Source organism: Pteropus medius, unplaced genomic scaffold (assembly GCF_902729225.1).
Source record: "Pteropus medius unplaced genomic scaffold, Ma_sr-lr_union100, whole genome shotgun sequence".
Classification (NCBI taxonomy): Eukaryota; Metazoa; Chordata; class Mammalia; order Chiroptera; family Pteropodidae; genus Pteropus; species Pteropus medius.
Window position 1 is genome coordinate 10,747,556 of NW_024351543.1, and position 13,863 is coordinate 10,761,418.

General features: G+C 40.9%; 1 protein-coding gene across 8 annotated transcripts in view; it reads right to left on the bottom strand.

Annotated features, from left to right (window-relative positions):
- The window catches only part of CTDSPL (CTD small phosphatase like), a 96,703-nt gene that overhangs the window by 25,888 nt on the left and 56,952 nt on the right, over positions 1–13,863 (bottom strand). The window contains exon 1 of one of the 8 annotated variants that reach the window (XM_039843314.1): positions 11,291–13,847. The exons of the other annotated variants lie outside the window; for them this stretch is intronic. Within the exon in view, the coding sequence (XP_039699248.1) occupies positions 11,291–11,333 (43 nt within the window). The 5' untranslated portion in view covers positions 11,334–13,847. Of the gene's footprint in view, positions 1–11,290; positions 13,848–13,863 lie in introns of those variants that run through there. 8 annotated transcript variants of the gene reach the window in all.

Here is a 13,863-nt window from a genome sequence, read left to right on the forward strand (position 1 = left end):
ACAGTTCAAAAGCAGATGTGGCTGCTGAAAATCCAAACATCCTTTTCTCCCAGAAAAAGAGCTTAGGCACCAAGAGTCACTTTTTGAGATATCCAGTTAGCCCCTACTCTATTTCTAAGAGATAAATTTCCCCAGGGAATTCCATCCAACACTCTATGAAGGAAACATAGCTTTGAAAGCTCATTTTTGCCCAGGACGGTCTGTCACTGGCAGTGGTTCCTCCGGTAGCGGGAAATCAAGGGGAGGAGTGGGGCTGTTGGCTAAAAGCTGGGTACTAATCTCATCCTTCCATGACAGTAGCATGATTTTCCCCTGCTCGTTGCTGGTTTGTAACAGTCCTTGTTAGTTGAGTACCTCATTTGTGCGAGGTCCTTGACCTAATCATCTCTACCTTCATGGTGTGCAGTGCTGATATGACCACCCCGCTTTCTGATGAGAAAACAGAGACTCGGAATACGAACGACTATGCAGAGAGGGTGCTGAGGTTCAAAGCCAGAGGTACCCTGACTGCAAGGCTCCCAGCCATCGCATCACCCCTCCTGCCTCTCTCCTGCACTCTTTTTGGTTTGGGTTTTATTTCCAAGGAGAAACTGACTACGAAGCCTTGTGCCACCTGCCTTCGCTCCAAATGCTACATTTTTGAAAACTCCAAAATGAACCAATGATATTCATGGCAGCCCTATTAGATGAAGCCAAACACAGTGGCTGTCCCACTGTGCCCCAAATGTACGCAGGCCACTAAACTGTCTGTGACTCAGCTTTCCAGGACAGCCCCTTTGTTGGGAATGTCCCTCTTCACCTTAGCACTTCCCCAGGCCTTTGTGCCCGAGGTCACATAGTTTCTTAGTAGTAGGGCTGTGTATAAGCCAGGTCAGGGTTGAGTCTGAAATCTGAGCTCTTAACCATCACTATACAGAGTCTGCTTTTCACACTGAGAGCCAAAATAAGTTAACGAACAAAGGATTTAAACAGATAAGGAGCTTAAGAGGAAGTAAAGGTTAAAATTTAACAGTAATTAAACAAATGAATGTTTAAACAATGAGGCCCAGTTTCATATCTATTAAATGAACAAGAAATGATAATAGAAACATATCACCAATAGTGGTAAGGTTTTGATGGCAGAAGCTCATTCATTCATCTGTTTCTGATAACTCTGCAAATCCATTTGAAAAGCAGACGAGTAGTGTGCCAAGGACCAAACAACCTGAATGTCTAAGACGGTAGGAAAGATTAACTCAGTGCAAAGTAACTGGAGAGAATACTGTGCTGCCATTATGGAGACACATGGAGAAGTGTTTGTGGTTGTTGTCAGATAAAACATCTCACACGCTGCGTATGACCTGTGTCTGGAACTTTGTAATGGGCTTCTGGACATGCTCTGCAACGTGAGCTCCAGGGCTCCAGGCTTAAGACCTATCTTTTCGGTGTCTGGGTCCCTGAGACATAGAAATGTGCTGTTACAGAACAGGCCCGTCATAACAGAAGTTTACTGAATGAATGAATGTACGAAGGGAAACACAGAACAATGAAAATGACTGATACGTTAAAAAGAAACAGTTTCTGTGATTCTCCAAGAGAGAGCTCAACTCAATCAGCACCAGTTTCCCACGAAGCCCTCTTGCCCACAGCAAGCCTCCCTCCTCCAAGTAGTTTTAATCTATGCCACCCACTTATGGCCAACCCCTCCTCTGAGGAACCCAGCATGCAGTTCCCTGCCGTCTTTAGCAAAGATGGCAACCCCTGCTTCCCACAAAATAATTAGTTTTCAAGTTTTCAAAAAGAGAGGTTATATAAAATTCACTGATGTAAGCAAGCATGGCAATCTCTGGATCACAGGACTAGGTTGACTATTATTTTCCTTTATATTTTTCTATTGTTTCTCAATTTCTATAATCTATGTTATGTTTATAATAGAAAAATTGAGTAAACGTTGAAAATATTTCTACTTAATAAAATCTTTCATATATCATCAGATATCTTTCTACAACCTTATTTTGACTGGTTAATTGTATTCTACTGCATGGACGTGTATTGTGCCATAATTACACTAACTTCGGACATTTATGTTGTTTCCTTTAAAAACATGTGTTAGAACAAATACTGCAAATCTGTTTGCAATAGCAATGCTGTGAACAATCTAGTTGTCCATCAATACGGGACAAAATATATTTCTGGGTGGAATTATTTTTCATTCTACTTCTTTTGTATTCTTTGAATTTTGTATCATGTATTAAAGTAATTCTGTATCATGTTATGCATTATAACAAGTAAAAAGTAAAAATGTCAAAAATAATACTGTAGTGAACATAGCGAACATAATTTTATGTGAATGTCTGATGATTCCCTTAGAAGACATTCCTAGAAGTATTAATTGCTGGGACCAAAGTCTTTGATAAAAATGTCAAGCCTCTTGATACCTATGGATAATCTGCCATTTGGAGAGGCAGTGCCGATGTGCACTGTGCCCATGGGGTGTTATACTAAGGCTGTGCCAACACAGGGACTTTAAATGTCTTTTGCCAACCTGAAAGGTAAAAATGGCAACTCACTGTTGCTTCCATTTGCATTTCTTTGATTGCCACCCAAGTTCTATAGGCTCGTGTATGCTTTTTGGCCATTTCTATTTCTTCTTTTGAGAATTGTGCTTATACATTTTTTGCTTATTTTCCTATGTTTTTTTCTTTGATTTATAAGAGTTCCTTTGTCATATATTAGAGACATAATCCTTGTATGTTCTTTATGTTGGAAATCGTCTCAGTTGTTTTAGGCTTTTACTTTTGTTTATAGTGGTTATGGATGAACAGAAATTTTAAGTTTTTAGGAAGTCAACTCTAACAATCTTTTCTTAATGATTATTTCCCACCCTACTATGACATAGTATTCACTTATGTTTTCTTCTAGTTCTTATTTAGTTTAAAGTAAATATCTTTTAAAGTAGATTTTTTTTTTTTTATCTGTTTGGAGTTTGTTCTGGTATATAGTAGGAATCTACCCTTTATCCCCAAAAGATTAATCAAATCCCTTAATAACATTTATTGAACAAGTCACTCTCATGCACTGATCTGGACATTCAACTCCATTCCATTCCACTCCACACTTCTGCTTCTGCCAGCGACACGCAGCTTTGAGACTACAGATTTATTGTTTTATATTTAATAGTACCGATTCTCTTTTATTATTTTTTTCAAAATTTATTGGATAGTCTAACCCTTTCTACTTCCAGATGAATGTCAGAATCACTCTATCAAGTTCTAAAAAATACCATTGAGATTTAGCTGCATTAGGCTCATAAAATATACATCCACTGATTCTAGTTAATTCCATTAAAGTAATTAAAGGAAGGTTAAATGAAAAAAGTAAAAAAAAAAAAAAATCCATTTGTTGTACTGTATTCCTAAAAATGGTGCCAAGATTAAAAGTGGCCTTGGCGATCAGCTTAGAATAGACCGTCATAACTATGTTGTTTTATGGAAGTCCCATTGCAACCACAAAGAAAATACCTATAGAAACCACACAAAAGGAAATGAAAAAGGAATGAAAGCATGTCACTTCAAAAGTCAACAAAACATAAAAGAAGATGGCTAGAAAGGAGAAGAGGGACGAAAACTCTGCAAGACAGAGAAGAAACCATTAAAATGCAATAGTAAGTCTATCCATCATTACTATAGATGTAAATAGATTAAAATCCCTAACCAAAAGACACAGAGAGGCTGAATGGATAAAAAATAAAGATTCGACTACATGCTATCTACAAGGGACTCACTTTAGATTTAAGAAGACACATAGGCTAAAAGTGAAAGGATGGAAAAAGACATTCTATGCAAATGGTAACCAAGAGGGGAGAGTGGCAATACCGACAGCAGACAAATAAACTTTAAGTTGAAAACTGTCACAAGAGACAAAGAACATTATCTAATGCAAAAGGGTCAACTTATCAGGACGACGTAACAATTATAAATATACATGCACCCAACCTCAGAGCACACAAGTATATGAAGCAAATATGGACAGAACTGAAGGGAGAAATAACAATAGGAAGAGATTTCAATAACCCACTTTCGATTATGGATATAACATCTAGAGAGTACAAAAACACAGAGGACTGGACCAACACTGCAGACCAAGTGGATCTAACAGACATATACAGAACATTCTACCCGATAGCAGCACAACATATATTCTCAAGCTCACACTAATTCTCCAGTGTAGATCATATATTAGGTTACAAAACAAATCTTAATAAATTTAAAACGACTGAAATTATACCAAGTATCTCTTATGACCACAATGGAATGGAACTAGACCTCAATAGCAGAAGGAAAACTGGAAACTTCACAAATATGTGGAAATTAAACAACACATTCTTTAAGAACTAATGGGACACAGAAGAAATCACAAGAGAAATTAGAAAATATCTTGAGACAAATGAAAATGAAAACATAACATACCGAAACTTATAGGATGCAGCAAAAACAGTATAAAGAAGGAAGTTTATAGTGGTAAACACCTACATTAAAGAAGAAGGATATCAAAAAAATTTTTAAAAAAATAAGAAAAATAAAAAAAGGATATCAAATAAATAAGCTAACTTTACATCTTAATTAGAAAAAGAAGCGCGAACTAAGTGCAAAGCTAGCAGAAGGAAGGAGATGGAGATTAGAGCAGAAATAAAATAGAGATTAGAAAAACAACAGAAAAAAATAAACAAAATTGAGTCGGTTGTTTTGAAAAGATGAACAAAACCGAAAAACCTTTAGCTCGACTAATTAACAAAAAAAAGAGATGACTCAAATAAAATCAGAAATGAAACAGAAGCCATTACAACTGATGTTACAGAAATATAAAGGATTATAAGAGATAACTATGAACAATTATATGTCAACAAATTGGACACCCTAGAAGAAATGGAAAAATTCTTAGAAACATACAGTGTACCAAAACTAATCAAAAGCCTCCCAACAAAGAAAAGCCCAGGGCCAGATGGCTTCATTGGAGAATGTTTCTTGCAAACATTCAAAAAAGAATTAATGAAAATCCTTCTCGAATTTCTCCAAAAAATTAAAGAAAAGGAATACTTCGAATTCATTTTATGAGACCAGATTTTCCTGATACCAAAACCAGGAAACTACACTACAATAGACACTATAAGAAAAGAAAACTACAGGCCAATAACCTTGGTGAATACGGATGTAAAAATCCTTAATAAAATACTAGCAAACCAAATTTAACAGCACATTAAAAGGATCATACTCTGTGACCAGTAGGATTTATCCCTGGGATGCGAGGATGGTTCAGCATACAAAAATCAATCAATGTGACACACCACATTAGTAAAATGAAAGATAAAAATCACATGATTATCAGCAGATGCGGAAAACACATTTGACAAAATTCAACACCCTTTCATGATAAAAGTGCTAAAAAAACTAGGGAAATTACCTCAACAGATGGGCTATATTAAAAAGCCCATAGTTAACATCATATTCAAAGTGAAAAACAGAAAGCTTTTCCTCTAAGAATAGGGAAAAAGCAAGGATGCCTACTCTCCCCACTTTTATTTGAAACAGTACTGGAAGTCTTAGCTAGAGCAATAAGGCAAGAAAAAGAAACAAAAGGCATCCAAATTGAAATGGAATAAGTAAAATTATCTCAGTTTGCAGATGACATGACCTTTTTTTAAAATTCTAATTGACACATAACATTTTATTAGTTTTAGGTGTACAACATAGTGATTAGACATTTACATAACTTACAAAGTACATGATCTTATCCATTGAAAACTAATAAAAGAATTCAGCAAAATTGCTGGCGACAAAATCGATATATAAAAATCAGTTGCATTTCTATCCACTTACAATGAACAATCCAAAAAGGGAATTAAGAACACAACTGCATTTACGACAGCATTGAAAAGAATAAAATGCTTAGGAATAAACTTAACCATGGAGGTGAAAGGCTTGTACACTGAAAACTATAAAACACTGCTAAAAGAAATTAAAAAGACACAAATAAGCAGAAGAACAGCCTATGTTCATAGACTGGAAGGCTTAATGTTATTAAAATGTCCACATTATCTTAAGCCGTATAAAGATTCAATGTAATCCCCATCAAAATCCCAAGGGTTTTTTTTTTCCCTCCAGAAATAGAAACAATTGTAGAATTTATATGGAACCACAAAGGACCTCTAATAGCTAAAACAACCTTGAGAAAGAAGAATCGACCTGCAGTCCTCACACTTCCTGACTTCAAAACACATTACGAAGCTACAAAACAGTATGGTACTAGCATAAAGACAGATACAGACCAATGGAACAAAATAGCCCAGAAATAAATCCACACACAGTCAAATGATCTTCAACAAGAGAGCCAAGACTACATCATGGGGAAAGTATAGTTTCTTCAATAAACGGTGTTTCTGAAAACTGGATATCTACATGCAAAATAATACAATTGGACCCTTATTTTATACCACATACAGAAATCAACAAACTGGATTATAGATTTAAACCTAGAATATAAAATTATAAAAGTCCTAAAAGAAAACATAGAGAAAAAGCTTCATAACATTGGTCTTGGCAATGATTTCTTGGAATTGATACCAAAATTACAGGCAACAAGAGCAAAAATAAACGAGTGGGGCAACATCAAACTAAAAAGCTTCTGCACAGCCAAGGAAACAAAGTAAAAAGGCAGTGTACAGAATGGGAGAAACTATTTGCAAACCCAAAGGGGTTAATACCCAAAATACATAAGGAACTCCTACAACTCAATAGCAACAAAATGATACAAAAAACAATCCCAAATAATCTGATTTTAAAAATGGGCAAAGGACTCGAATAGACATTTTTCTCTTAAAGACGTACAACAAAGGTAAATAAAAAGATGCTCAACATCACTACTCATCAGAGAAGTACAAATCAAATCTCTAATGAGATATCATCTCATACCTTTAAGGATGACTATTACTAAAACAAAACAAAACAAAACAAAACAGAAAATAGTAAGTGCTGGTGAGGATGTGGAGATTTTGGAACATTTGTGCAGTGTTGGTGGTAATATCGAATGGTGTAGCCACTGTGGAAAACAATATGGAAGTTCCTCAAAAAATTAACAATATCACAACCATATAATATAGCAATCCTACTTCTGGGTATTTATCGAATTGAATTGAAAATGGAATCTCAAAACAGGATCTCAAAGAGGTATTTGCACTCCTATTTTCACTGAAGCATTATTCATAACAATCAAGAGTTGAAAGCAACTAAAATGTCCATCAGGGATGAATGGATAAAGAAAATGTGGTATATACATACAATGGAATATTATTCAGCCTTAAAAAATAAAAAAAAATATTATCATATACTATATATGGATGAACCCTGAGAACATTGTGCTAATGAAATAAGCCAGAATACCATTTAAGTAGTTAAATTCATGTAAGCAGAAAGCAGAACGATGGTTGCCAGGGGCCAGGGGTGGGGAGGGGGAAATATAGAGCTGCTGGTCAAGGGGTATAGAGTTATAGTCGTTCAAGACAAAAAAGTTCCAGAGATCCAATGTACAGCCATGTTTATATAGTTAACAACACTTAAAAGTTCATTAAGAGGGTAGATTTCATGCTGTATGTTTTTATTTTTCTGCATTGAAAAAAAAAATGGCTTTGGAGGAAGCCTTTCTACTGCTGATAGAGCGCTTCCTGTACCGTGCTGGTAGTTCACATGCTTGACATTATACAATCCTCACCTCACACAGGTATCATCACCCCCATTTCAGCAGCCAAGAAGTGAAGCAGCTACACGTTGCCCCAAAATGCACAGCTACTAAGCTGTAGAATTGGAATTTGCACTCAGGTTGTTCGACTGCAAAGCCTATACTTTTGTGCCCAACATCTTTATGACTAATGCACCATGGGATGTCCTTCCTACTCCCTCTGGCCTGCGAGTGACCCAAGTATAGTTATGGGGCTCTTCACTCCTGGCTCACCACCACTGTCACCTAATGGCACTGTAGGTAGTCCTTAGATAAAGAATGCATTTGCTCCTTATACTGGTTGAAAAAACTCAAAATTCCACTAAAAACTATTATTGGGTCAAACTTCTCCCAATGTATTTAATTAGAATTACTAGTTAAAGTAGCAAGCCAGTTCTATTTCTACATTGGTTCTGCAATGAAAAAGTAACCACATCTACATTCTGCCTTCTATCCAGTCATACCACATACTGGTTGAAAACTGAAAAAGGGAATAATCACCTCGAATGTCTCGGGAGTCCTCAATAATCCTCCTCCAAGCACTGACATTTCCCTAGGCCAAAAACAAAATAAAAAGGCTCACGCCTGTCAGTCAGTAAGTCTTCAAGTCCTATGTCAGCTTTGCCACCGATCAACTATGACCGTATGTACATTACTCATCCCCAGAGTCTTTCTTCTCTATGAAGCAAGATCAGGATGTCTGGACTCCCTGTTATTCTGCCATGAGGGTTCCCCTGATCAGAGGGCCCTCCCACACCTACCTGTCAGGCCAGCACAGCTGTCACGATGGGAACTGACATTCATCAGTCAGTCCCATAGATCCATCTAGGCCTTCATCTACCCTGGGACAACACTGAGATATCTTGCAGGATTATCTGATTTTCAGAGCCGGAGGGATCTCAGAGGTCGCTGAAGTGAGCGGTTTCTAAATGAGTGCCTGGGCTATAAATTCCAAGTAGGGTGCTGCTGGGAGGGTGCACACCTATGTGGCTGGTGACAATCAGTGGCTGTTTCTTATTTACAATGTTGAATACGTATGTCTCTATTAATAAAGCAGAACAAAAATTCTTTAATAATTTCTTTGCTAGCACTGATATGGGGTCTATGGTGGGGGCAGGAATGAAAAAAGTAAGTCTCCTTTTTTTTTTCCTCCCTCTTTAATTCCCTCCCCTGTCCACTTCCACCCCTGACCTATGGATTTTGCCATCTCCCCTTAAGAACTGGATCTCTGAAGTTGGGGTGTGTCCTCCCACACGATTGAGGCGTGCACCTGGCGCCCCCAGGGTATGGTCTGTGGCTCCACCTGGGGTGCGAACCCAGGGCCTTCTGTGTGTAAAGCAGACATGCTAACCACTGCACTATGGAGCCACCCCAATAATGTTTATTGTGTGAGCTGAAAACCTATGATCTTATCCACCGTAGCTGTTCCTCTCAGATCCTCAGTGTGGCTTTGATGAAGGTCTCTTCCTATCTCCTGCTGCTCTGCTCATTTTGGCTCTTTTAATTTTATCCCCATTTACTTGTGTGATACCTTTTAATTTCCTTTTGTCGGCCAGCCAACCGTCTCCTCTGTGACTTTCCCATGGCCTCATAGACCTCTCCCCAGCCACCACTGGTCATCTTTCTGGTTTCAAGTAGCAGGACTGTCAACTCCCAAAGGGCAGTGAATTCATCCAGCATATGTTTATTTAGTGCCTGCTATGTGTCAGGTCGTGTTCTAGGTGCTGAAGAATAGAGCAGTGAACAAAACTTACAAAAGACCCTGCCCTCGAGCTTACATTCCAGTGGGAAGAGACAGACAATTGATAAACACGTAAAATAGAGAGTATGCTAGTGATAAGTTTTGTGAATTGAAGTAAATCAGGAAAGAGGCCAAACAGTGATGTGTATGTGTTTAAATAGGGTATTTGGGGAAGACCACTAAGAAAGTGACATCTGGGCAAAGGCCTGACGGAGGTGAGGGTGAGCCTTCTGGGGGAGGAGCGCTCTGGGCTTAGAGCACAGCAGGTGCAAATGCCCTCAGGTGGGGGACTGTCTGAGCTTGCTCAGGAACAGAACGTAGACCAGTGTGGCTGAGGGGATGGTAGGAGAGGAGGTCAGTGGTGAAGAGCAAGGTCAGATAGGGCTTGAGGGCCATTGGAAGGACTTAGCTTTTCCTCTGATTGAGATGGGAAAGTTGTTGGAACAGTGCCATAAAAACGGCAGGCTTCTGACAGAAATTAAATGAGGCTACTTAGGGCCTGACTCACGTCCCGTGAAGCCACCTCATGAGGTACATTCCAGGCTTAGTAGAACTATCAACCCTCTCAGGAAGGAAGTGCACGACTGAGGTATCTTTTCCACTTCTCCACTGGCCTCCACACATCTCACCCAGCATTCCTTCTGTAATGTCTCCGGAGCTACCCTTACCTGTCTGTCAGCACCTGCCCTGTTTCCAGGACTGAAGAGATACATACTGTGCAGGACCCAATGCAAAATGAAAACGCAGGGACCCTTGTTCAAAAAGAATTTCAAGACAGAAACAGCAGAACATTAAACCAAGGATGGGGGAGGGGAGGCCCGCTGTCGGGCCCGGGTTACCAGCCCTACTTATTCCTATTCTAACCAAGAGGGCAGAAGAAGGCAGGCCCTGGGAATATAGGCCCTGCGCCCACCAGCACAGCCCCCCATGTAGGATATAGGCAGCCCTTGCTACACATTCTGCAAAGAGCTGAAGGACTCTGGGTGGGGAGGAGAAAGACAAGCCCAGGCACCAGTGCTGGAAAGGCAGCTTTTTACAGGACAAGGGCAGCTTCCAGGAGTGGGGAACCTCACACTAAAGGAAGGCTGAACTGCAACGTTTCCTGAGCACGCACAGCGTCTGCACTGGGGAACAGAGACAGCGATGCATGATACAGGCAACCCTCCACCGTGGTTGGCCAATGGCTTCCCTCGGGCAGGGCCGTCTCCCAGGGGAGCGGGGCTGCAGCTGAGCCCGGAAGGATGGACAGAGGCGGTATGGAGGGACACTTAACAGGAGCAATGAGAAGTTACAAAGGCAAGCAAGCAGCCAGTGTTTGAGGGGCAACAAGGAGGCCAATTTGCCTGGTGGCAGAGGATGTCCCACCGGTGAGACCACAGCAGGGAGGGACCTTCGCCTGAAGGCAGTGTGCACGTGTGGGGATGTCAGTGAATGATTTGAGGAGGGTCGGGGACAGGATGAGAGCTGTATTCCTGGAAGGTCTGTCCAGCAACGTATGAAGGACAGACAGCAGGCTCTGTCTTAGACCCTCATCTATGCATGGGTCACGCTGGTGAGGGCAGGGGCTGGAACCTCTCAAAATCAGCTGGGTAGAGCCTTCCCACCTCGGCAGTGGGTCTACACAGATGGACAAACACAGATGATTTCCAAGCAAGCAACAACAAATAAGAGAACTGTACATCCCGGAGACAAAGTTCTCTGGCAGGATGCCTCAAACCACGAGCAGACCGCAGAATTCCTAATTTTAGAAACCAGACTGGAACTTGTCTCACCAAAATAAACCTGGCCCCAAATATTTACTTTTGTCGTCATTTTGCAGTTGTGGCGGCAGGAAGAGCAACATGAGCCACAGGATGCTTTACATGTCGCCCCCCAGGATAATTCGTCAGGGTGCCCTCTCTGGATCCCTTGCTGGAAAGACGGGCACCGACCAGAGAAGGGAGTCTCCGAGGAAAAGTCAGTGCTGCCGGCGCTGGGTCTCTCAGCACTGTTTTTCAGTCTCTCGAACATCAACTGTGGACTTCATAACCCTTTCGAATTCCTTTATCGCATGGATAAACAAGACTTCCAGTTGTGGGACAGCAACCACAAGGGACAAAAGAACACACGGCAGGCCGAGGGAAATTTATTTTCATCATATAAACAGGACACACAGTACTCTTTCTCTCTTTAGGGCACAAATCATGGAAACAGCATGAGTATGAATCATAATGAACTCTGGATTCTTAGCTCAAGAATTTTCGGACAAGGAAAAACCTCGCCTTGGACTCGTATGAATGCTACATGGCAAGAGGCCTGTTGTTCTTATTCCCAGTTTTCGAATATAGAAACTTCCCTGTTTTGTTTTAACAAGAAGGGTAAACTACAAGTGAATGCTTACCTCATTCTGATTAAAACAGGCGTCGGCTCTAATGCATATGGACAGCTGTTTTCAGATTAATTTTGAAAATTTCATTACATCACGTTTGTGTTGCTTCCTTCACACTACCGTAGTTTTCTGAGAGCCTAAATGAGTGATTTAACACTTTTTCGATTTTGTATTGGTCTGTGAGTGTGTTGTTTCATTAAAATACAAGAGGAAAGCAAGAAAAACTTGTTTGTGTCAACTAGCTAACAGTTTAATAATTTAGATGGATATGTGCACATTAAAATGTCACTGTCGACAGCCTGTAGTTTTTAACTGTACAATTAGAATTCCCATAAGGGCATGACTTTATTTAAAAAAAATGTGTTTGGTTATTTGTTCCTTAACCAGGAATTTTCTAGGGTATAAAATACCCTTATAATTGGAAAAATATTAACAAAGAAACCTCTCTAGATAAAAATGCATAAACCACATATTTCAAAATAAATACCACACTTTGGGGACTGAACATGGAATAAGAAGTACCGTGTGATTCTTCCTACACAGAGTTCCACTCTGCCAAGATCCGATATTTTAAGAACACTCTTGAACTACCAGTTGGGGTGCCAGTCCTCTAGAAGTCTTCAGAGCATTTGCAGGGTTTCCCAAAAGAAGACCTCCGGAATCCTTCCTCCATTTGACTATTTCCATGTTGCTTCAAGAACACTGGAAATGCGGACACCACCTTCAGCCTTTCTTCCTGTATCCCCCACAGTCGATCAGCTACCAGGCCCAGGCTCTTCCCTCCATCTGCTCAGCCATCATCCTGGCCCACGCCACCACCCCTCTCTTCCGGAGACCTTTGTAACAGTCTGACTGATGACAGATCTCTCCTCACCCCCTCTTTCAGAGTGATCTCTTCAAAATGCAGGTGTGGTTAGGCCCCTTGCCTGCTTATAGCCCCTTGGAAGCCCTCCCTGCTTGGACGGGATTGTTGTAATGTTACATGAGATAAGGTAGCACGGGGAAGTCAAGGATGCTTTGTGAACTCACCCCTTACTGTCCATGATGGAAACACTGCCCTGGCTTGTCAAATACCCACAAGCTGGCATAGGTCTGCCAGGCCCATGGGCTCTGAACCAGCGTTGAGCTGGAGGGGCAGCCTTGAAGAAACCCCTTACACAGAAACACACGCTTCAGTGCTTCAGGCCAGGAGGTGCAAGGCCCCGTCCAGCTGGTGAGCAAGCTGTATTCACAAGCCTCACTTGCCAATCATTTGTTTGGCATCTGGGATACTATTTCCCAGAAATACCATGTGATAAAGAGTGATAAGGTGCTCATGCTAGCTCATAAGGGCTGATTTAACCCATTAACTCAAAAGAGCCATATTTGCAAGAGAAAAAAAAAGAGTAGCAATCTATTTAGGATTTTTCTGGCACCAAATGTAAGGAAGCTTGCTAGTTCCTTTAATAAAACAACACCCTGATCCTCTGCCCTGAGTAGAGGAGGGAGAATCTCCCTGTGGGATGCAGCAGCTGAAGTTCCTGGCCCAATGCCTGTCCTTTCACTTTGGGACTCCAACTGGTCAGTGCTGCCCTGGCCCCAGAGCACTCGGGCTCAGTCTGGGGACAGACTCTGGCCTTCGTGCTCCACAGTACTGCAAGCCTTCAGTCTGAGGACAGCATTCAAGAATCAAACTCAGGAAAGTAACTTATAAGGGCTGCTAGATGTGACTGCCCGCAGGCTCCTCGCCACAAGTATTCCATGGGGCTGTGCCCAGCTACCTCTCCTCCCCCAAGCAGAAGTCCGCACTCCCCAAGACCTGGGAGAAAGTCCTCAAGCACACCTGAATTTGGCAGAGACAAGGCCTATGATAATAAGACACGAAGAGAAGAAACAGGATGTCTCTGCATGACCAGGAGTTGTAATGACAATTTTCTTACAGAAAGTGTGGCCTCCTAGCACAGAGGTGAGGCTTCATGGACCCCCAAAAGTCTTGACAGTTCTACATCAGCACAAAAGCTGCATA